The sequence below is a fragment of the Heterodontus francisci genome, chromosome 7, assembly GCF_036365525.1.
Source record: "Heterodontus francisci isolate sHetFra1 chromosome 7, sHetFra1.hap1, whole genome shotgun sequence".
Lineage (NCBI taxonomy): Eukaryota > Metazoa > Chordata > Chondrichthyes > Heterodontiformes > Heterodontidae > Heterodontus > Heterodontus francisci.
Window position 1 is genome coordinate 122,200,415 of NC_090377.1, and position 24,993 is coordinate 122,225,407.

General features: G+C 44.4%; 1 protein-coding gene across 2 annotated transcripts in view; it reads left to right on the top strand.

Moving 5' to 3' along the window:
- Window positions 1-23,907, top strand: part of plekhm3 (pleckstrin homology domain containing, family M, member 3) — a 110,054-nt gene extending 86,147 nt beyond the window's left edge. The window contains exons 7-8 of one of the 2 annotated variants that reach the window (XM_068036077.1): window positions 11,951-12,108; window positions 20,917-23,907. In XM_068036077.1, the coding sequence (XP_067892178.1) occupies window positions 11,951-12,108; window positions 20,917-21,091 (333 nt within the window). In that variant the 3' untranslated portion in view covers window positions 21,092-23,907. Of the gene's footprint in view, window positions 1-9,927; window positions 10,008-11,950; window positions 12,109-20,916 lie in introns of those variants that run through there. The other variant, XM_068036080.1, reaches the window with a different exon arrangement.
- The last annotated feature ends 1,086 nt before the right edge of the window (window positions 23,908-24,993 follow it).

Genomic DNA, 24,993 nt, shown 5'->3' on the forward strand with positions numbered 1-24,993 from the left:
AGGATAACAATAGGAATTGTTAAATATGCTAGGGGAGGGTCCACTTAAATCATCAAAAGTTCTCCTGTTGGTCCTTGTGTATTTCTGATTGTTCCACCATTGGCAGCCGTGCCTTCAGCTGCCTAAGCCCTCGGTTCTGGAATTTCCTCCCTAAATTCTCGGCTTCTCTCCTCTTTAAGTCACTCTTTAAAGCCTATCTCTCTGACGAAGCTTTCGGTTACCTGCCCTCATACTCTATGTAGCTCAGTGTCAAATTAACTGATCACATTCCTGTGAAACACCTTGGGATGTTTCACTATGTTAAAGGTGATATATAAATGCAAGGCATTGTTGTTGAAGGTAAATGGCTGTTTTCAGTTTAAAATATTTAGAATGTCTAGGGGGTGAAAGTAAGCCAGAGAAAATGTCAGACTAGAGCAAGTTGAACGTGGTACAAAAAGACATGTTTGGGGATCGACCTGATTAATAGGCTTCTGTATCCCAGACCTCTCGCAACACCGTGCTTTTTGGGCTCATTCCCAGGACAGTGTTGTGGAGAGCAGGGTCTAGCCTAGAGTACTTGAAGGTAAATTGGGATGTTCATTGTCTTATAAGATCACAGCAGTGAAGTTCCACATGGGAAGCTGTGGGCTGTCAAGCTACATGATCATCCTGCTTTTGAAAACGGTCAGTTTGCCTCAGCATGCATGGCTGAGCCTCCAGCCAGCCATGGAAGCTGCTCAGCGCCAGAGGTTGCATAAGCACGCCTCTCACGGGAGGGGTCCCTTCCCTTCTGCACCCCAACGCCCCTGCTCCTCCCCACCCCCTCCTTCCCTTCCCTGTAACTTCATTATCAGCTATTCAAGACCTGCTTCGCAAGGCAAGATAACTAATTACAGCAATTCAAACTCAACAGGCAGAAAAGCGATGCTTGACAGGCCCCCGGAACAATTGTTGTTATTTAGTTTACTTGTCGCTGGCTTCCCAAGGCATTCTGAAGACATAGTCGCTTCGAGCTGAAAGGATGGCTGTATCACTCGCAATAGAGGCCGTGATAACAGATTAATGGGGAACGAGGTGGTGCTTGTGTTGGGGGGGGGGGGTTTGCAGGAAGCTGATTACTGCTGCAACTAGTCTGCTAAGTCAGTACGGTACAGTAATTTTATATGGATGATACCAGAATTGAGAGGTTATAACTGTCAGGAAAGGCTGAATAGGCTGGAGCTTTTTACTGTAGAAAAGAGAAGACTGAGAGGTGACCTAATAGAGGTATTTAAGATTATGAAGATTTTCGATAAGAGTGGACATAGAGAAGATGTTTCGCTTGATATTTCAACACACTCCCCTGCTCTCTGCCCTGGGCTTGCTGCGGTGTTCCAGTGAACGTCATTGCAAGCTCGAGGAACAGCACTGATTAGGCACGCTACAGCCTACCAGACTGAACATTGAGTTCAGTAATTTCAGAACATGACTGCACCCCCCCCCCCCACTTTTTTTATTTTTAGTTTAACTTTTTAATTTTTATTTCATTTTTATTTTAGTTTGTTTCATCATTCAGTTTTTTTTTTACCATGTGCCTGTCCACTGTTTTTTCATGTTTGTGCTTTTGGCTAGGGCTTTCATTATTCTGTCATTTAACACCCTCTCTGCACGAACGCTTTGTCTTTCACCACTCTATTAACATACTCTTTGCCTTTGCTCCATGACCACCTTGTCAGTTGTTCTCTGTGACCCTCTGTCCTATCAACACCTTTCCTTTTGTTCTTTTTTGCCCCACCTCCACTTTATTGGCCTAAAACCTATTACATTTCTAACCTTTGCCAGTTCTGATGAAGGGTCACTAACCTGAAACGTTAACTTTGTTTCTCTCGCCACAGATGCTGCCAGCCCTGCTGAGTATTTTTCAGCACTTTTTGTTTTTATATTAGAGATGATGTTTCCGGGGGGTGGGGGGGGTCCACAACTAGGTGTCATAAATATAAGATAGTAATAAATCCAATTGGGAATTCAGGAGAAACTTCTTTATGCAGAGAGTGGTGAGAAAGTGGAACTCACCATCGCAAGTAGTAGTTGAAACGAATAGCATAGATGCATGGAAGTGGGAAGCTAGATAAGTAAATGAGGGAGAAGGGAAGAGAAGGTTATACTGATAGGGTTAGATGAAGAGGAACACGAGGAGTTCTTGTGGAGCATAAACACTGGCGTAGGCCAGTTGAGCCGAATGGTCTTGTTTCTGTGCTGTGCATTCTGTATAATTCTATGGATGCAAATCTTAACAGAGACCAGTAATACTGAAAGTCCCAGAAACCTTGTACATTATCTTCGCAATGGCCCAAGTCCGCTTTTCAAATTTATTTATAAATGAATTATTCTGGTGTCCTGTTTCTCAGACCTCCAATATTCTGTGTCCCTTTCGTTCTCTCTGATCCACATATCCTTTGTAAAGTTTATGGTTGTTTAAAGATGGCCCCTAACATTTTTATGAAATGACTTTGAATTGGAATCTCTCGCTGAACAGAGACCTTAAAAAAAAAATCATTCTCCCCTCAAAAATTATTTAGAATTTTAAATTTAGCCTAAGGTGTACAGGCCTGAAGATTATCCTTGCCTACTTTCTGTCCCAAGAGTTTGCTTCCACAACATTATCTTTACTTAATTTCATCTGAATCTAATCTACATAACAGTAATTCCACCAGACCGAATGGGTGGAGTTTATGTTTCAAATTTAAAAAGGGCTTTAGACAACAACTTGCATTTATATAGCACCTTTTAACACAGTAAAATGTCCCGAGGTACTTCACAGGAGCCACAAACAGATATTAGGACAGGCGACCAAAAGCTTGGTCACAGAAGTAGGAGCATCTTAAAAGAGAAGAGCGAGGTGAAGAGGTTTAGGGAGGAAATTCCAGAATGTAGAGTCCAGGCAGCTGAAGGCATGGCCGCCAGTGATGAGATGAAGGAAATCGGGGGCTGCTTTTACACTGACCTGTACTAGTGGTGGCAGCTGCTGACAATGTATCTCTCACAGCTAGTTCCAGCTGGAAAGTAAACCTACCTGGATTTGCTATGGCTTGTGCTGGAAGACCTGATATTTAACAAAAAACTGAAGTGGGTATCGGCGAGATTACTCTTGGTTTGCTGGGCAATGCATCAGTGAAGGATGCTATTATCAGGTAGTGGGTTTCATGCAGTATAAAAGCAGCTTTATACTTAAATTTGAGTCTTTTTACTCCCTCTTTAAAAGAATAGCCTCCATGCATCTGTCGGGAGCCCCCGTAGTATCATCATGCATTCCTCTCTGTGTTGAATTGGAAAGACAATGTTGTGTTTACGCTTGTATCAGATACCCAGCAGAAAAAGATCCTTGGTTCTACAAGTGTGTAATAATAAGATTTAAAAAAAATTGTTTTCCATTCCAGTGTTCACCCCTTTCCCTGAAGGTCTTGACTCTCTGGGTGGTATTTTATGCTCTCCCCTGAGGTGGGGAGGGCATTTAATCAGGTGGGATGGTGGCGGGTGGGGACAAATTAAGGGCCTCTTCCCACCACTGCTGGTAACCCAGCGGGGTGGACAGGCCTTGTACCACACAGGGAGCACGATATGCAAACTATGTGGGGTTGCTTGTGGTGTCCTGGGTGAAGAGAGAATCCTCATTCAAAGGCACTCAGTGCCTGATCAAGGGACCCAGCATTGGGAATGGGGTCCCACTGAGCCACCCCCTGCCCTTGCTGCTGACGTCCCCACGCCCCATTCCTTGCGACCCCCACCCTGTGAAACCCCTCCCTCCATCACTTACCTCTGGCCTGGGTTGCTGCACGATCCTGTGCCTCTGGTGGGTGGTGTTCTGGAAGCAGCTACTGCCTCCCCAGTGGCGCTGCTGAAAAAAGAGCTGCTGGCTTCTGATTGGCCATTAGCTCGGTGGCCATCCCCGGGGTCCTGATCCCAGGAAAGGCCCACCAGTGGCCTCTCAAGTGCCTGATTGGCCAGCCGGCGACCAAGACCCCCGTCGTCTCCATAAAATTCCCCCCTCTACTAGGGTTTGGTTTTTCAGGCAGACAGCAATTTCCCCCAAGTTGCCATAATCATGCTTGAACCTTGGTGGTAAGTGTCAGCAAGCTATTCACCAATAAAACTTGCATTTTTATAGTGCCTTTAACATAGTAAAACATCCCAGAGTGCTTCACAGAATCATGATTAAAAAAAAGTGGTCGCAGAGACAGAGAAGGAAATATTAAAACTTTGGTTACTGAGATGGGTCTGTTCAATTATGGAGGACAGCATGGCCAATCCCAATCCTGTGAGCATGTGCTGTCCCATCAGGGCATCCGTCTTCAAAGCAATCTGGAGCAAGAATACTGACTGACAGTATTTCTGACTGCTAATCCTGGCATAGAACTGTTGCATCCTTGGCAAATCCCCAATAGAGTCCGGTGTCTGATTCTGAGACTATCCTGGTCTCTGTCATTATTTATTCAAACAGACCTTGTTACAAAATTTTGCAAATTGCCTGTTTTTATTTTACATATACAGTTTATAGGGATCCTTGCTCAAGCATAATATTTCTTGGCTTGCCAATTGCACTTTCATCAGGATTCAACTATGCTTCTAACCAATTAATAAAACCCGGCAAGAGGCAGGAGTCTACTTTTTTCCTCATTAATTTACTGAATTTGCCATTAATCACTTGAGGGGACAAGCAGACTGTTTAGATTTTACAATAATTAATTGAAGTGGGAGTCTGGCCAATGTGTCGCCTTTTACAAATGGGGCCTCACCATCGGGATACCTCTAACAGTCAAGCAGTTGACTGGCCTATAACTTTCCTTTCACGCTTCATGTTGAAGTTCCTGTTTTCTTTATTCTTCAGGCTCGATTTTTCTCTCTGCCTTATACAAAGTTGGAAAATTGCAGTTCCGTTGTTGTTGGCCAGTGGCTTAGTGGGTAGCGCTCTTGCTCCAAGTCAGAAAGTCCTGGGTTCGAGTTTCACTCCATTTGCTTGCGCACAGTACTGAGGGAGTGCTGCATTGTCGGAGATGCCATCTTTCAGGTGGGATGTTAAACGGAGGCTCTGTCTGCCTTCTCAGATGGATGTAAATATGTAATCCTATGGCTGGGGAAGCAGTTAAAGCTCGATGTCAAGGTTAACAATCTATTCAACAGCTTCAGCTGATGCAGTGTGAATGATTGTGATGCCTCCAGGAATGGATCTCTCCGGGCAAGAGTTCAATATGTAGGTGATGGTCTGACCTGGATGGCCACGGTCACAATTTAACCTGGTCCTCATGTTCCACTTGTGGAGCAAGTGGCCACATCTTCCCTGGCCCGTCCTCAAGCGGTTGAGGGTTGTCCAGATATTCCGTGGGAGGTTGAAACCTGGGACCTCACCACTCAGGGCCAGTTACCAGGTTGGTGATGTTAGCAGTCAACCAGGTGGGGCTGTCGTCGGTTTGTAGAGCATGGAGTGTGTTCCAGTAGGGCCTATGAAATTTCAGGCGAGTGTGTGGGGTTTTTCTTTTGAGGTCCTGTGTCAGTGGGAGTGCCTCGTTAGTTGTCAGCCGGTGGTGTTCTTTGAGGAGAATGTTTACCCTGCGGACATCAGGAGGTTCTATGTGTGCTAGCACAGGAAGCCACTCGAGCTGTGGTGGTCTCAACGTTCCAGAAATAATCCTCATGGTTTCTCGGAGGTGGATACTACCATGTTTGTGTGGCGGCTCCTGAGCCAGGTTGAACAGCAGTACTCTGCTGTTGGGTAGATCAGGGCGAGTGAAGCAGTGCGTAGTGTGTTGGCTCTGCTGCCCAGGTGGTTCCTGCCAGTTTCCTTATTTGATTCACTCTCGTCTTGGCCTTGACTCCAGTGTTCTGGCGGTGTTGCCGGTACGTCAATGTACGGTCGAGAATGATGCCAAGGTATTTGGCATTGGGTCGTGGGTGAGTGGTTGGCCGCAGAACTGGATGTGACGTTCTTCCCTGGCCGTCGAGTTCTTCAGGTGGAAGGTTGAGACGACAGTCTTGGCGGCTTTGGTCAGAGTCTCCATTTTCTGAAGTAGGCTTCCAGAGAACCTGGATCTTCAGTGAGTGTATTCTCAATGTCCTGAAGTTCTTTAGTCTGGAAAACCAGGGCCAAGTCATCCACATATATGAAAAGCAGTGATTTTGTGGGAGGGAGGTCACTGGCGTGTGTGTGTGTAGCATGCCTGTACGCCACACTGTGTCATAGGCACAGGATAAGTCAACAAAGGTGGTTCCTGTCTTCAGGCTTTTTAGCAGGGAACTTTCCAGGACCTTGTATGCTATTGAGAGCAGGGCAATGGGACAGTTGCTGTGTGGGTCATCGAGTGGTTCCCTGGGGGGGTGGGGAGTGGGGAGATGGCAACATTCACGTAGTCCTGTTAAAGTAAGTTTTCCAACTTCAAAACCTGCGAACTAATGCCGTCGAGAAGGCGATTGATCCCATTACAGGGCTTTCCATCCAAGCAGTAAAAATCCACTGGAAAATGGATGTCACTGATCCTATGACATGACTTGAAGAAGAACATGGGAGTTCTCCCTGGTTTCCTGGCAAATATTTATCCCTCAACCAACGTCGCTAAAATAGATAATCTGGTCATTATCACATTGCTGTTTGTGAGATCTTGCTGTGTGCTTTGCTTCCTAGATTACAACAGTGACTACACTTCAAAAGTGCTCTGGGATATGCTGAGGCCATGAAAGATGCTGTATAAATGCAAGTCTTTTTTTTCTTGTAGAATCTCTTTATTGGAAAGGGCTGATGCTTTAACACAGAAAGGCAGAGTGCAATATGCACATAAATGCAATTATTCTGGGAAGGTTCAGGAAAACTCTGGCTCAGTTCTGTTTAAGTACTTCTCACTGTTCTATTCTGTCACTCAACAAAGCAATCTGTTCCATTGAATTTATCAAGCACTAGCTCAGGTTATGAACTTGCAAGGTGATCTGTTGTGTACATTATTCTGTTGAATCAGGAAGTACGTTCTCTTAACAGCTGAGAGATGGAATTTCATTCAGCAGAAAAAAAGGACATTCCAAAGCATTTTACAGCCTTTCCTCCCCCCCCCCCCCAAAATATACTTTATTCATAGAATTTGTGTAGCCAATTAAGTACTTTTGAAGCGCAGTCACTGTTGTAATGTAGGAAACACGGCAGCCAATTTGCACACAGCAAGGTCATGTCCTAGGCCCAAACATCTTCAGCTGCTTCATCAATGACCTTCCTTCAATTATAAGGTCAGAAGTGGGGATGCTCGCTGATGATTACACAATGTTCAGCACCATTCACGACTGCTCAGATACTGAAGCAGTCCATGCAGCAAGACCTGGACTATATCCAGACTTGGGCTGATAAGTGGCAAATAATATTTGCGCTACACAAATGCCAGGCAATGACCATCTCCAACTAGAGAGAATCTAACCATCTCCCCTTGCCATTCAATGGCATTACCAACGCTGAATCCCCCACTATCAACATCCTGGGGGTCACCATTGACCAGAAACTGAACTGGAGTAGTCATATAAATACTGTGGCTACAAGAGCAGGTCAGAGGCTGGGAATCCTGCAGCGAGTAACTCACCACCTGACTCCCCAAAGCCTGTCCACCATCTACAAGGCACAAGTCAGGAGTGTGATGGAATACTCTCCACTTGTCTGGATGGATGCAGCTCCGACAACACTCAAGAAGCTCGACACCATCCAGGACAAAGCAGCCCGCTTGATTGGCACCCCATCTACAACTATTCACTCCCTTCACCACCAACACACAATGGCAGCAGTGTGTACCATCTACACTGCAGCAACCCACCAAGGCTGCTTAGACAGCACCTGCCAAACACGCGACCTCTACCACCAGAAGGACAATGGCAGCGAATGCATGGGAACACCACCATCTGTAAGTTCCCCTCCAAGTCTCACCCCATCCTGACTTGGAACTATATCGCCGTTCCTTCACTGTCACTGGATCAAAATCCTGGAACAGCACTGTGGGTGTACCTACCCCACATGGATTGCAGCAGTTCAAGAAGGCAGCTCACCACCACCTTCTCGAGGGCAATTCGGGATGGGCAGTAAATGCTGGCCTAGCCAGTGAAGTCCACATCCCATGAATGAATTTTTTTTAAAAAAGGTCCCACTAACAGCAACGTGATAGTGACCAGATAATCTGTTTTGTTTTTTAATGATGATGTTGAGAGATAAATATTGACCATGACACCTTGTTCGTCTCTGACATAATGCCAAGGGAATTTTTACATTCACCTAGGTTGGCAGACTGGTCCTCAGTTTAATGTCACATCTGAAATACAACATAGGGCGGCACAGTGGCGCAGTGGTTAGCACCGCAGCCTCAGCTCCAGGGACCCAGGTTCGATTCCGGGTACTGCCTGTGTGGAGTTTGCAAGTTCTCCCTGTGTCTGTGTGGGTTTTCTCCGGGTGCTCCGGTTTCCTCCCACAAGCCAAAAGACTTGCAGGTTGATAGGTAAATTGGCCATTATAAATTGTCACTAGTATAGGTAGGTGATAGGGAAATATAGGGACAGGTGGGGATGTTTGGTAGGAATATGGGATTAGTGTAGGATTAGTATAAATGGGTGGTTGATGTTCGGCACAGACTCGGTGGGCCGAAGGGCCTATTTCAGTGCTGTATCTCTAATCTAAATATCGGACCTGTGACAGTGCAGCATTTCCTCAGTACTGTACTGCAGTCTCAGCCTAGATTATGTGCTCAAGTCTCTGGAGTGGGACTCGAACCCATGGTCTGACTCAGTAGCAAGAATGCTACCAACTGAGCCACAGCTGACTCCTTTTGATTTTAGGTGGAATAAATGGCATTTAAAAATTGAGGTTTTGTTAGTGTCCAGAGGAGATGCCAATGTAAAAACTGAGGCAGATCTGAGATGCAAGTTGAATTTATTTGTCCCACTTCACAGTTCAGATCCTGAGGCAAATTGGCTACAGGCAAAGTGGTTTGATCTATAAATTTCCTAAGGCAAGGAAGCTTTGGCCTATGTGCTATTCAAATTGTATATGATTAAATCATTAATAGATAAACAAGGTGGGGACAGTTTGGACACATCTCCTATCGTTAGTTTTGACTCAGTTAATTGACAGCTGAGCTGTGTGCAGTGGGTAGAAATTTTGTGTCAGGTACAGCTATCACATCATTAATGATTTTGACTTTGTTTAAAAGCCTTGTTGGGTAAGGAACCCTGTTACAAATATATTGTGGAAAGAATATTTTAATCCTATGCAGACCAATTCTATAGCTTTCGAAATATTTGCATCATCAGTAACTTTCTTTGTCCTTCTGCATGTGTGCAAATGAGCTTTCAAAAGGCATTTGATAAACTGCCACATAATACACTTATTAGCAGAATCGATGCCCATGATATTAAGGAGGCAGCAGCATCGTGAATACGAAATTGGCTAAAAGATAGAAAGCAGAGAGTAATGTTGAGCGTTTGTTTTTCAGACTGGATGGACGTATATATGGTTTTCCCCAGAGGGGTTGGTAGTAGGACCATTGTTCTTTTGATATATATTAATGGCCTGGACTTGGATATACAGGGCGTAATTTCAAAGTTTGCAGATGACATAAAGCTTGGAAATGTAGTGAACAGTGAGGAGAATAGTAACAGACATCAGAAGGGTATAGGCAGACTGGTGAAATGCAGGTGACAGATGAAATTTAATGCAGAGGAGTGTGAAGCACTGCCTTGGGACGAAGAATGAGGAGAGGCAATATAAACTGGTAACATTTTAAAGGGGGAGCAGGACCAGAAAGACCTGGGGTTCTGACACAAAACTTTGAAGGTGGCGGGGTAAGTTGAAATGGCTGTTTAAAAAGAAAAACACAGACAGATCCTTGGCTTTATTAATAGAGCAATAGAGTCCAAAATCAAGCAAGTTATGCTAAACCTTTATAAGTTTTTGTTTAGGGCTCTGCTGGAATATTCTGACCAATTCCGGAAGCCATGTTAGGAAGGATGTCAAGGCCTTGGAGAGAATGCAGAGGAGACTTATCAGATTGATATCGGGAACGAGGGCTGGGATTGTTCTTCAAGCAGAGAAGGTGAAGTGGAGATTTAACAGGAGTTCAATATTAGGAGGGATTTTGATTGAGTAAATAAGGAGAAACTGTTTCCACTGACAGAGGGTGAGTAACCCGACGACATGAGAGTTCTGGTTATTAGTTTTCCCCTGAATGTAAAGGTTCTAACAGTAAGGTATTGTCTTTCAGAGGAGCCATGAAAACATGGGGCGGGGGGGAAGGGGGGCAACCCGTGTTCTTTGATACAATATACGATGGTTGAAAGGTACTGTCCTGTCGCACATTATCCCATTCATAGCATATATGGGGGTTTATGATTCTATTAACATGATATTTGGATGACTTAGCAAAACTGCCTAACTGCTCTAAATACAAGGTAAAAATTGTTGTGAGAATGTTCGAACCATTAAAGAAGGGCTGGAGGAGGTTTCAGACACAGAAGAACGACAGACTTGCATCTCTATAGCACATTTCATGACCTCAGGACATCGCAAAGCTCTTCGTAGCCAATGAAGTACATTTGAAATGTAGTCATTGTTGCAATGTAGGAAACACAATACTCAAATTATGCACTACAAGGTCCTACCAACAGCAATGTGATATTGACCAAATATTTTGCTTCTAGTGATGATTGAGGGTTAAATATCGACAGCAGAGACAATTCCCCCACTCTTGCATCCACCTGAGAAGGCAGACAGGGCCTCCGTTTAACGTCTCATTCAAAAGGTAGCAACTTTGACAGTGCAACACTCCCTCAGTACTGTATTGGAGTGTCGGCCTAAATTTTGTGCTGAGCTCTCCGAAGTGGAACTTGAAACCACATCCGTCTGACTCAGAGGCTGAGAGTGTTACCACTGAGCCAAGAGCTGACACTTTTGTCAAGCTGAGGAAATAGTTCAACATGACTTCCAAATTTCACCAAACACCAGCCAATAGAGGCTGAGCTGAAGTTCCTGTTGGCAGTCTGGAAAGGTTGAATTTGAGGCCCGTTGTCTGCTGAAATAACCAGTCTCGGTCAGGGCCTCCAGTTGGCTCCATCGGTCCAGGGCCAAGGTTGGGAAACTGGGCTGAGCTTTCTCTGCTGGTGTGGATTTACTGCGTGACGACAGGATCCACCTCCACAGTCGGATGGTTTGTCAGCACTCATTATGTGGGCTCACATGTGAGTAATGACCACTTGGAAGGGTCAGCAGGAGCCTGCCAAGGCCAATGGATCTCTATTCCAATGAGTAATGTCTTCAAGGGAGCAGAGGAAGAGAGAAGAAATTGTTCTTAAAAAGAAAACTTAGTCATTGCAACAACTACTATTAGTATTTAAATAGCATCTTTAGCAACAACGTGGAATTATATAGCGCTTTTAACATTATGAAATGTTCCAAGGCACTTCACAGGAGTGTTTTCAAACCGAGCCACAAAAGGAGAGATTCTTCACGTGACCAAAAGCTTGGTTAAAGGCGTCGGTTTTAAAGAGCGCCCTAAAAGAGGTGGAAAGGTTTATGGAGGGAATTTCTGAGCTTGGGGCCCAGGCAGCTGAAGGCACTGCCACTAATAATGGGGAGATTAAAATCAGGGGTGTACAGGAGGCCAAGATCTCAAGCGGGTTGTAGGGCTGAAGGAGATTGCAGAGATGGGGAGGGCTGAAGCCATGGAAGGATTTGAACACGAGGATGAGAATATGAAATTTGCAGTGTTGGGTGCTGGATGAACAGGACTTGATGGATACCAGCAGCAGAGTTTTGAATGAGTTGATGTTTACAAAGGGTGAAGCATGGGAGGCCGGCCAGGGAAGCATTGGAATAGTTGAGTCTAGAGGTAACAAGAGCATGGAAGACGGTTTCAGCAGCAGATGCATTCCCATTTTGACAGCCTGCCTGTGACCTCTGGTATTTTTCTCCCCTTTTCTTCCCCAGGTCTTCGAAGGCAAACTCGCTCCTTTCCTCATGAAGGTCAATAAATTTGCCAGTGCTCATGTGTACAGCTGCAGCCTGTGCAGCCAGAAAGGCTTAATCTGTGAGATCTGCAGCAACGGTCAAATCATCTATCCCTTTGAAGGAACTGCTACCAAAAGGTTAGTTTTGTCAGCCTAGATCAGTGGGCTGATTGTAGGGTTCAAATCAGGCTGGTGCATTTCAACCCTATGCCCAATTTCAAATTGGCTTGGATCAGGAGAGCAGGAAAATGCAAGTGGACAAACACCCCAATGTCCATGTGTTGTAGACTTGAGCTCATCCAATAATCTGCTGCCCACGTCCTAACCCGCACCACATCCCGTTCACCTGCCACCCCTGTGCTCGCTGACCTACATTAACTCCTTGTATGGCAACACATTACTTTTAAAATCCTCATCCTTGTTTTCAAATCCCTCAATGTCCCCGCCACTCCCTATCTCTGTAATCTCCTTCAGTCCTGCAACCATCTGAGATCTCTGTGCTCCTCCAATTCTGGCCTGTTGCGCGTCCCCAATTTTAATCACTATACCATTGGTGGCCTTGTCTTCAGCTGCCTTGGCCTTAAGCTCTGGTATTCCCTCCCTAACCCTCTCTGCCTCTCTCTCCTCCTTTAGGACACTCCTTTGCCTAAATTTTTGGTTGCCTGTACTAATATCTCCTTACGTGGCTCAATGTCATATTTTGTCTGATAACACTCCTGTGGAGCAGCTTGGGACTTTTCATCACATTTAAGTCACTAAATAAATGCAAGTTATTGTTGTTGGAAGGAACTCATCTATTCTCCCAGGGTACTACCCATCCCTGTTACATTACCCATTTCTGGGATGTTGCCTAATCTTCAACACCATATTTTTTTCACAGGAAAGTTGATGTATATTGAATATCATCTGAGCAGACATGTTCATTGCCCCTGTACCGTGACAAAAACTTAGGCTCGGTCAAGTTCAATGCCACTATATAATCTTCTTCGTCTTTGGCCTCCTTATCTCGAGAGACAATGGGTATGCGCCTGGAGGTGGTCAGTGGTTTGTGGAGCAGCGCCTGGAGTGGCTATAAAGGCCAATTCTAGAGTGACAGGCTCTTCCACAGGTGCTGCAGAGAAATTTGTTTGTCGGGGCTGTTACACAATTGGCTCTCCCCTTACGCTTTTGTCTTTTTTCCTGCCAACTGCTAAGTCTCTTCGACTCGCCACACTTTAGCCCCGCCTTTATGACTGCCCGCCAGCTCTGGCGAACGCTGATACCAGTGGCGAGCTCGCTGTACAGTGTGTCTTTGGGGATCCTGCCATCTTCCATGCGGCTCACATGACCAAGCTATCTCAAGCGCCGCTGGCTCAGTAGGGTGTATATGCTGGGGATGTTGGCCGCCTCGAGGACTTCTGTGTTGGAGATACGGTCCTGCCACCTGATGCCAAGGATTCTCCGGAGGCAGCGAAGATGGAATGAATTGAGACGTCGCTCTTGGCTGACATACGTTGTCCAGGCCTCGCTGCCATAGAGCAAGGTACTGAGGACACAGGCTTGATACACTCAGACTTTTGTGTTCCGTGTCAGTGCGCCATTTTCCCACACTCTCTTGGCCAGTCTGGACATAGCAGTGGAAGCCTTTCCCATGCGCTTGTTGATTTCTGCATCTAGAGACAGGTTATTCGTGTTAGTTGAGCCTAGGTAGGTGAACTCTTGAACCACTTCCAGAGCGTGGTCGCCAATATTGATGGATGGAGCATTTCTGACGTCCTGCCCAATGATGTTCGTTTTCTTGAGGCTGATGGTTAGGCCAAATTCATTGCAGGCGGCCGCAAACCTGTCGATGAGACTCTGCAGGCACTCTTCAGTGTGAGATGTTAAAGCAGCATCGTCAGCAAAGTGGAGTTCCCTGATGAGGACTTTCCGTACTTTGGACTTCGCTCTTAGACGGGCAAGGTTGAACAACCTGCCCCCTGATCTTGTGTGGAGGAAAATTCCTTCTTCAGAGGACTTGAACGCATGTGAAAGCAGCAGGGAGAAGAAAATCCCAAAGAGTGTGGGTGTGAGAACACAGCCCTGTTTCACGCCACTCAGGATAGGAAAGGGGTCTGATGAGGTGCCGCCATGTTGAATTGTGCCTTTCATATTGTAATGGAATGAGGTGATGATACTTAGTAGCTTTGGTGGACATCCAATCTTTTCTAGTAGTCTGAAGAGACCACGTCTGCTGACGAGGTCAAAGGCTTTGGTGAGATCAATGAAAGCAATGCAGAGGGGCATCTGTTGTTCGCGGCATTTCTCCTGTATCTGACGAAGGGAGAACAGCATGTCAATGGTCGATCTCTCTGCACGAAAGCTTTGTGCCTCAGGGTAGACGCGCTCGGCCAGCTTCTGGAGCCAGTCAAGTTCAATGCCACTATATAATGAAGGTCACTTATAAGCTCGTGATCTCTGAAAGAGTAAGTAAATTCTGGCCATGATTTAATTTCTTTTTCAATCTAGAATTTTTCTTTTAACAGTGCAAGTCTGCTGTTGTAGAAATCTGTAGCCTTGGGCTAATTAATTAATTAAAGAAGGAAAGATGTGATTAATATAGTGAAAAGAAATGACTTCACAGCTGGGGGTTAATTCCCGTTTAGGATCTTAAGCTTGGCAATATGAGGAATGGCATATTATGACATAGTTGGCTGATGATGCTGAATAGGGAGTCTGTATTATGACCTCATGAGTTCAGAAACAGGCCTAATTAGAAATTGGCATGTATGTTTATTTCTAATACATAATGAGCCCTTTTTCTCTGCTTTCACCCCACTCCCCCATAGTAAATGGTATATCCCAATGTTAGAAGGTTGCCTATTCAAGTTGCTGTAATCCAATGGGTCAGGAAAATGTCCAGTCTCTCCTTTTAAAGGGGAAACCATGCTTGATGGGTCCTTGCACTGCTGAAATGTGATCTAAGAGCTATGTTTGAAACTATTCTCAAACTATTGAGCAAGTTCCTTTCAATTGTACCTTGCTTAGTTCTTCATAGGTTTCATATCTAGGCAAGCCAACTTTGAAGTCTTTTCTTTTACTGGTCCCTGTCTGTGTGACTCACTTTGTAAGCACGCTGTTCCTCACATCCTTGCATTTTAAATGCTGTAGCTATTATGGGTTAGGGTTGCAACAAATAAGAGATTTGTTTCAGCATGCAGCAATTGAAAATGCTTATCATGACTTTCCTGAATGGCTCCGGGTAGGTGCACTGTATGCTGTTCTACATATACTTGCGGTCACGGAAGGTAGCATGTTTTGATTTTCAGACTGTGTTGATTTGGGTGATCTCAACAGCAAACAAAAGCTTGCATTTTATATGGTGACTTTAATGTAGTGAAATGTTGTTCCAAGGTGCTTCACAGGAGCGTTAACCAAAACTTGAAACCGAGCCACATAAGGAGATATTACAGCTTGATGAAAGAGTTAGGTTTGAAGGAGCGTCTTAAAGGAGGAGAGACGGGGAGACGTTTAGGGAGGAAATCCCAGTGCTGAGGGCCAAGGAAACTGAAGGCATGGCTATCAATGGTGGAGCAAAAGAAATTGGTGATTCACAAGAGGCCAGAATTGAAGAAGTGCAGATATCTCATAGGGTTGTAGAGCTGGAGAAAGTTGCAGAGATAGAGAGGGGTAGAGATGGGATGCAGCAATTGGAGAGGGAGGGGAGATCACTTGGAACAGCTACTGCTGATCACTACACACAAGGTATTGAACTGATGCTAGCACCCAGGGAAGTATATATTCCAGCCTGAGCCCCTTATAGAGAGGAGGGATGGGGTGGAGAAATGGGGAAAAAAAGTAAAATGAAAGCATTGGTCAATGGATGGGGGGGTAGCCCTGCGCACGATTATAAAACCGCACAGAGGCTAAGCACCCAGATACAGGCAGTTGGTTGCCCACAGCTGAGCTTCTGGTCATAGATGTCTGGGGAGAAGGAAGAGGAGGGGCCTCTATCTGCTGCATAGTGGAAGATGGCATCTTTCAGATGAAACGTTAAACTGAGGCCCCTCTACCCTCTTGGGTGGATGTGAAAGATCCCATGGCATTATTTCAAAGAAGAGCCCAGGAGTTCTCCCTGGTGTCCTGGCCAAAATTCTTGCCTCAATCCTAATTGCCATTTTCCACCCCTGCGATTAATCCTCACTAAAACAGATTAACTGATTATTTATTAGCTGCTCTGGAACTTTGCTATTCAAAAATTGGCTGCTGCATTTGGCTACGTCGCAAGTGACTACACTTCCATTGCCTGTGAAACACATAGGAACTTCGTGAGGTTACATAAATACAGGTTACTTTTCTTTCCTTTCTTTACCCTTTGACCATTCTCAGTAAGTCCTGTACACTACAGTGAGGAGTAAGTGTGTAATTATTTGCAATTATAGGATCATAGAACCACACAATGCAGAATGACGCCACTCGGCCCATCATGCCTATGCTGGCTCTTCTGAAAGAGCTATCCAATTACTGCTGCTCCCCTGCTCTTTCCCCATAACCCTGCAAATGATTTCCCTTAAAGTATATATCCAATTTTCATTTGAAATCTACTTCCACCACCCATTCAAGCAGCGCATTCCAAATCATCATAACTTAGTGTGAAGAAAACATTCTCCACATCTCCTCCTTGGTTATTTTGACAATTATGTTAAATTTGTGTTCTCTGGTTGCTGATGCTTCTGCTAGTGGAAACAGTCTCTCCTCATTTACTCTATCAAAACCCTTCATGATTTTGAATACCTCTATCAAACCCTTAACTTGCATTGGACTAAGGAGAACAACCCTGTCTTCTCCACATAACTTGAGGTCCCTCATCCCTGGTACCATTCTAGTAAATATTCTCTGCACCTTCTCCAAGGCTTTAACATCCTTCCTTATGTGTGGTGCCCAGAACTGAACACCAGAATCTGGCTGAGAACTAAGCTGCTCCGTGCAGGTGGAACTTGGGACTTTGCCATTCTGCAATATTCAGTTCAACACTCTACAGACTGAAGCCCTGAGGGGTCTTTGACTACATTGTAGCTTGAGGAGTAGCCATTTCCTCAGTTTTACCAGCAATAGCTTCCGAGAAGATAGCACACCCGGACCAACCCCTCTGTGATGTGAATGACAGTGCAGCGCTTAGAAAGTTCGGGATGGCAGAAGTAGCTTTGCAGGGAGTGACATGAATAAGAGAGAAAGGAGAACAATAAAACCTTGATTTATAAACAAAGAACAAGACTTGCATTTATATAGTGCCTTTTACAACTTCAGGACATTCCAAAGTTCTTAACAGCCAGTGAAGTACTTTTTTTAAAGTGTAGTCTCTGTTGTAATGCAAACATGGCAGCCAATTTGCATATAGTAAGCTCCCACAAACAGCAAAGTGATAATGACCAGATAATCTGTTTTAGTAATTTTGATTGTGAAATAAATGTTGAGCAGGACACTGGACAGAGCTCCCCCTGCTCTTCAGGATCTTTTACATCCACCCGAGAGGGCTGCCAGGGCATTGGTTTAATGTCTCATCTGAAAGGCACCTCCGACAGTGCAGCACTCCCTCAGTACTGCACTGGAGTGTCAGCCTAGGTTATGTGTTCAAGTCTCTGGAGTGGGACTTGAATCCACTGCCTTCAGACTTGGAGGTGAGAGCTACCACTTCACAGAGGGGATAAAAGGAATGGACGCCAAGAATTTGTAGAATTGGACTTTGAGAAGGCTTCTAAAGTCAAGGAGGAACGTAGCGAAATCAAGGGGGCTTGATGGGATTGGAGATAGTAGGACTGGAAATATAAGTTATTGCCTCTTTTAGTGAGGTAGATGTTTCTAAATTAGCAACAAGAGGTGCAAGGCTTGTCCATATCTGTTGTGAATTGTTAGTATTAGCACAAGAAAACCTCCTTGTGCTTCGTCAACTAGACCATGTTACTTTATGTTTGTTTAAACAGTCTGGGCTTTGCGTGTATTTTTTTAAATTGTGTTTCTATGTTCCACTTCCCTTCAAAGAATGTGCGTGATTCATCTGGCATTTAAGTTGTGCAGAGACCAAGAATAACTCTTCTGAAAGTCATAATGACTACAAACAAGGCCGAGACGGTTGAGTGTGGATGGATGGATGGATAAATGGTCCATTAAAAACACCCCATTTTCTTTGAAGCAAAGCCCAGCTGTCTAGGTGAGCTGCACCCTTTGCCTTAGCACAGGTGTGCAGTGCCAGTGCACCTGGCCTCTTCACTCTGTAACCAAAGGAATGGCACTTCAACTTAGTGGCTAACACAGAGAGCAGTGCACTGGGGATGGTGGGGGAAGGTGATCTTACTGTGTATAAAATCACAAAGAGAAAGGACATATATTTATATAGCACCTTTCACAGTCTCAGGATTTTGCAAAGCACTTTACAGCAAATTAAGTACTTTTGAAACAAAGTCATGTATTTTAATGTAGGAAATGTAGTATCCAATTTTCACATAGCAAGCTCGCACAAACAGTAATGAAATAAACCTACTTTAGATGTTGGTTAAGAGATAAATATTGACCAGGACACCAGGGGAACTGTCCTGCTCTTCGAATAGTGACATGGGATTTTTACAGCCACCTGAGAGAGACGGGGCCTTCGTTTAATGTCTCACCCAAAAAGTAGCACCTCCAACAGTATAGCAGTCCTCAGTACTTTGCTGAGTACTGAGTGTCAGTCTGGATTATGGGCTCAATTCTCTGGAGTGAGACTTGAACCCATACCTTCTGGAATGGAATATTGAATGCTAGATGCGGAAAAACTCTTTCAACATCTGTTTCAGGGCCCAGGCACAGCCTGCTAGAGTGCTCATTGTGATAACCAATTAGAGTGCAGATAACTGGCTTGCTGTCCAAAACGTTTACTCATTGGGCCACGATCTAGTCTCGTGTTCTGATCTATAATAAATTTTCCAAAGCAGGGCCATGATTAGGTGGATCGAGCAGTCCACGATGGCTGGAGGCTAAGAAATGGAATTTCTAATTCTGGACCAAGTGGGAGTAATTGGCTTTTGAGCTCATGCTGTGTCGAGCTCTATCCCATTGTTGTTAATGTACCAATCCAATCCCAGATTCCAGTTGGCACTGTGGCCTTGGGCTCTCTCACCACCTCCACAATTGCCCTCCCTCCCCCACCAAAAAACCAGACACATGGGCCTGGATTTAATCCCTCTCGCAGCGAGGATGGTACATAGGAGGGGGTTAAGATTAGGCCGGGTTCACTCACCGTACCCATACCGCAATATCTTATCTCCGGTGACTTTGAAGTCGGCCGAGGCTCCCGATGCAGGCAAGCGCGGGCCTAATTTAAATTTTAAATCCGCGGCCTGACAATGTCATTGGTTCTGCAGTGTAATTTTCATGACGACTCAGAGGCCCATCCAGTGTCGAAAACGGTGCCAACTGGCCAGAAGAGACAGTGGTAAATTGAAAGATATAACTTTGCTGCGAGCTCCTTGTGGGCCAGAAAGAGCGGGAGTGCTTCCCTGCAGACTTAGCAAGGTGTTCTGAGTCTCACCAGCCTTAACTGTCACTCTGTGCGTTTGCTTATGCCTTCAGCTTCTGGCGCTGAACATTTCAGGCCTGAAAACAGGCCTGCACAAATTTCTAGGCCCCTATGTTGACAGGACATGTTGCAAGAAGTATGCCGCCGGTGAGTTTATCATTGAGTAGTTGATCACTGAATTTTTAATAGCTGGTATACAAGATTATGTGACAGCAGAGATGGTTTTGCTATTTATTAGTAAAGATTAACTCAAAGAGTAGGATGCTTTTATTTACACAAGGCTGACAACATGGAGAGGGTAGTTGGTGGGTTTTATTCCTTAGGCCTTCTAGGTTTTCATGGGTCAGAATGGGCCAGATCTAAAGAAACAATAAAACTGCTCTCTATTTGGCACATCAATAATGACTACAGAAATGACGAGATAAAGTGGATTACCAATCATGGGAGGTTCTTCTTTGTTCTTCAAATGATTTTCTCCTTCCTATACGTGTAACCAGTTCTACAGGCTCTGGTGCTTCTTTAAAGTGTCCAGTAGAGTTAGGCAGTAAGTGGCAGTGGGCTATTCGACTGTGGGAGGGTCATAGTATTCCTGTCCACTCACATGATCTCTGCACACGTGGGTAATTTTCATTTAAAGCCAGCTGATATCGGACCAGCCACCAGTTATACATCTCTCCCAATTTTCATTTCCAGTGAAGCATATGCAAGTCTTGGTGTTTGTTTTGATATTACTGTTAGTGTCCACTATTAATTCTTCCTAATCATTGCCATAATGGCCATAGAGGTTGGCAATGCTTCCGTCCACATTTTATAAAATTGTGACTGTAGACTATATTTGTGAAACTGTGATCCTGGAGTCACTAACACTCTTCTATGTGTTATAGAATACAGTGCAACCATGTTTCTGGGGTCACTAACACTCCTGTATGTGTTATTAACAAAGTACAATACTGCATTCTTGAGCTGCTTCATTCCCTTATAAAGGATAGAATAATGTACCCCTGTGGAAATTAAAGGCGCTATTTGTTATGGTCTGGAAAGCACTGCCTGAAAAGGTGGTGGAAGCAGATTCAATCTCAAAAGGAAATTGAATATATATTTCAAAGGGAATAATTTGCAGGGCTATGGGGAAAGAGTAGGGGAGTGAGACTAACTGGATACTGGTAGGATGGGCTGAATGGCCGCCTTCCTGTATGATTCTACTGGGCTAAATATCGTCTTTCTTTATATAAGATATTTATTAAAATCTCTTAGTGATGTTCATTACAACAGTGACTACAATTCGATAGGCACTTCATTGACTGTAAAGCTCTTTGGACTGTCCTGAGGTCATGAAAGGGACTATAGAAATAGAGGATTGTTCTTTCTGTTTTCTTTATAAGCTGGGCAGGCATCCCATTTTGGTAATGTACACAAGCTTTATTCTTTCTCTGTAGGTGTGATATTTGCGGGGCTGTGTTCCATGCTGAGTGCAAGTCGAGGAGCATTCCCTGCCCACGGTGCGTACACAGGGAGTTGCAGAAGAAGCCCCGATCTTTCTGGCGCAAATTGGACTTGGATGACAACTTTGAGCTTTGCAACGCATTTGAATTCTCCTGTCCAAACAGCTGATGTCCAGGTCAGATTTAGCTCAGTGTAGAATTCTCCAACTAATCTTTCATGGATGGAGAAATATGATGGGTGCATCCTGATCCCTGTGTACAGGAACACAATGAATTGAAAGAGGATATTTGGTTGGTGAACATAAACTGGGTGCAATGGGACAAAGCATGGTAAAGAAAGAAGCACAGGGTGTGAAAGAACTTTCCCCCTTCGCATTATAGCACACAATGTAGATTGTCTTATACCCTTTCATGTGTTTGTTGTCTTGCTTCTTCCATTTCCCCTCTCAGACAATTGAAGACTCTTGAGTGAAATGAGCATGGATTGGTTTCCAGTGGGTGCAGAGAATTCCCCTTAACTTGGCACCAGGTTAAACGCTCTCATTTCGTGCCGTTGTGCAAAATGGTGGGATCAGTTTGCTATGGTGGCTTTCTTAGCTTGGGGTTAAGATGCATTTCTGGGCCAGAGCAGATGGTGCTTTTGCATTGTATCTCATTTTTACCATATGCAACCCTGGAAGTATTTGGTGTGGGCTCTGAGTGCCAAAGAGGGGTAAAATATTACATTTCCCATTGCAAACATCCATCACCTTGGCACACGATTCACCCCTTACCCCAGAACAACAGGAATGTACAAACTAACTCCCCAGTATTCTATTCGGGTTAGCTTACTTTGTATTTTAACAATTTTTCTGAAGAACAGTAGATTACCTTCCAATTACTTATTGACCATCAGCTGAACATTATTGGGGAAAAGATATCCTAACAGTAAGTGTAATTTTCCCTGTGCTTTTAGAACAGAGCAGATGCTCTATCAGTTTGACAGTTGCTTCCTTTTTTTAAAAAAAACTTGTTTTATTCCACAATATAATTTTCTCCTTTTCGTTTCCCCGTCACCTCGTCTTAGTTGAATGCAGGAGAGTGGGACTGCATTCTGTTTTCCTTTGGCTTTGGTTGGTCAGAGAGAGGAGAAGTATGTAGAGTATAGGGCCAACTGGGCATCGCTCAAATGCATTCACAAGCTGCCACTGGCAGATTGAGGTGACAAACTGCCAGGATCAAGCCAATGATTTACACAAAGTGTAGTGTGATTCACAAACAAACACCAGAGAAGAATTCCTGCCTTCCCACAGGGATCACTGGGATTTCTTTAAGCTGGTGCTTGCTGGTATCTTAACATCTTTAGGATTATCTTTGCACTGTCCAGGGTGACGACACCTCACAGTGACTGCATGGCAGTCATTTTGTTCTAGTCCCACATGAAAGGCTTATACACATTGGTCAAGCCTTCAAATTGGGAAGCCAGTCTCCCGATCACTGAGACTTACAACATCCCAAGGAAAACTTTTTTAAAAAAAAGGAAGAGGTAGGCGGGCAAGAGAAAGGGTCAAAGTGAGCAATGGTAAAGAAGTATGGAAGTTTTTAAGACAAAGAGAAGGATTAGGCACCAAAAAGTCGGACCAGGAATAGGTAAAATCTTGCTCTTGTTTTCCCATCTTATTAAAAGAAACTAGTGCAAAGTATTAATAAAATGAAAGTGTGCACAGTTACCAACATTGACTGTCAATGTCACACAGGGAGCCCATGGGTGAATCTACACAATCGGCATTACAGAGGGTGCACAGTGACCAGCAGTGAATCATAGAGTGTGTACACTGAGGGAAAACTGGGATATATAGGGTGCACTTGGGATGACAATGGGTACACAATCAAGGATATGGGGGTGGTGGTGGGAGATCCTTTGGGGAGCAGTGCGATTTTGAAGATACCTAAAGGCAAAGAGGTTAATAGGAAAGACATTTTTCTCACCCATTTTCTGGAATCGCATTTTTGAATATTGAGGCCCACTGATCAGGTCAATTTTTGAAAAGTTAATTTTAATTGTGTTCAAAGTAAAGTTGTATTTGGCTCACAATGAGTGGGCTTTAAAGGGTTTTTTACTTAGCTTGCCTAGAGCAAAACAGTTACCGTAAATCAGGGATCAGGGTCCGGTTCAGGTAACAATTGGCACTTCCTGCACCTGCCACTAACTGGTACATAGACAAATTCAGCGTGGGCTATGCAACCACTTTAGGCTAGAGTGTAACCCATGATCGGTGCCCTTTAAGTAAAGTTGTCAAGTACAACAGCAAGCTGTCTGGGACGGGGTGGGGGGACGGGGGTGTGCAGTGGAGGGCATGAAGAAATCACACTGAAACACAACAGCAAGCCACTGTTTAACCCTTGGGTTTGGGTCTGAAAGCACACAGGGTCACGTTTATGTCTAAATGATGTATCAGGTGAAGTGCTGTTGTATTTTGGAAAAGTGAAGCAAGTGGCATTGCTTTTTAAACAGTGAAAAGCAGAGGTTTGATGGAACAACTGCAAATGTAACTTTTCTGTACCATTTCGGTACACCATATCACAGTGCAGAGTGCCCACTGAAGGCTATGGGGAAAGGGGAAGGTCTCACTTAATTGACACTACTGTTACCTGCCTCAGTCTCGGCATGCCATCCTCTCCAATCATTTAAAAAAAATCTTGTGATGCCATCACTTGCAATCTGTCTTGCCCTGCTGTGACAGGAGCACACCTCCAATCAATGGTTCTGCACCCAGGTGTCTACCATAGACGTAGAGAAGCTGCACCAGACATGTGTGAACTGTTACCTTTCATCTAATATTTGCTGCAGTTGTAAAACGCTCAACTTGAAGTCTGCTGCTTTTATAATGTAATCTATTTATGTATATACATCTCAACAGGAGCAACTATCCTGAGATTCATTTTTGTACAGTTGGAACCCATAAAATTGATCTGAAAATAATAAAGGTATTTAATTCTATTGCACCACAGTTTTGTATGTTGTTAGTTGTGTTGTAGTGACCCAAGCATTCAGTGTGCGATACAAATCGGGAAGATCCCAGATTTGATGCCTGGTCTGTGCTACCTTTGCTGATCTCAGCTCAAGTGAGGGTGAAGGCACTATGATACGGCTCAGTGTTCCACAAGGAAAAATCTTCTTTACCAAATACGCAACACAACAGAAACTCTTTCCAGTGGCAGGAAAGAAGAATGAGAGGTGATCTCATTGAAGCATACAAAATTCTTACAGGGTTCGACAGGTTAAATACAGGAAGGATGTTTCCCCTGACTGGAGTCTCGGAAAAAGAGGTAGGCCATTTAGTCTGAGAAGAGGAGGATTGTCTTCACCCAGAGGGTTGTGAATCTGTGGAATTCTCTACCCCCGAGGGCTGCGGATGCTCAGTCTTTGTATGTTCAAGACAGAGATCAACAGATTTTTAGATATTAAAGATATCAAGGGATATGGGGATAATGTGGGAAAATGGCATTGAGGAAGATGATCAGCCATGATCTAGCTGAATTAGAAAGCCTGCTCGAGGGGCCAAATGGTGGCCTACTCCTATTTCCAATATTCCAATGGTTGGTATCAGAGGACACGGATTTAAGATAAGAACTGGGGTGGGGGTGGGGGGAAATGAGAATTTTTTAACGCAGCGAGTTGTTCTTATCTGGATTGCACCGAATTTCACAATCACATGATGTCCCAATACACACTACAGCCAATGAAGTACTTTTTTTAAAAAAGTGTGGTCACTATTGTAATGTAGGAAGCATGGCAGCCAATTTGCACAGAGCAAGCTCCCATAACCAGCAATGTGATACTGACCAGATAATCTTTCAAATAAAAACAGTAAGCGCTGGAAATGCTCAGCAGGACAGGCAGCATCCGTGGAGAGAGAAACAGTTAATATTTCAGGTTGATGACCTTTCATCAGAGGTTACAGACCTGAAACGTTAACTCTGTTTCTCTCTTCACCGATGATGCCAGACCTGCTGAGTTGGATGAGTGCTAAATATTGGCCAGGACATCAGTAAGAACTCTTCTTCAAAATAGTGCCATGGGATCTTTTA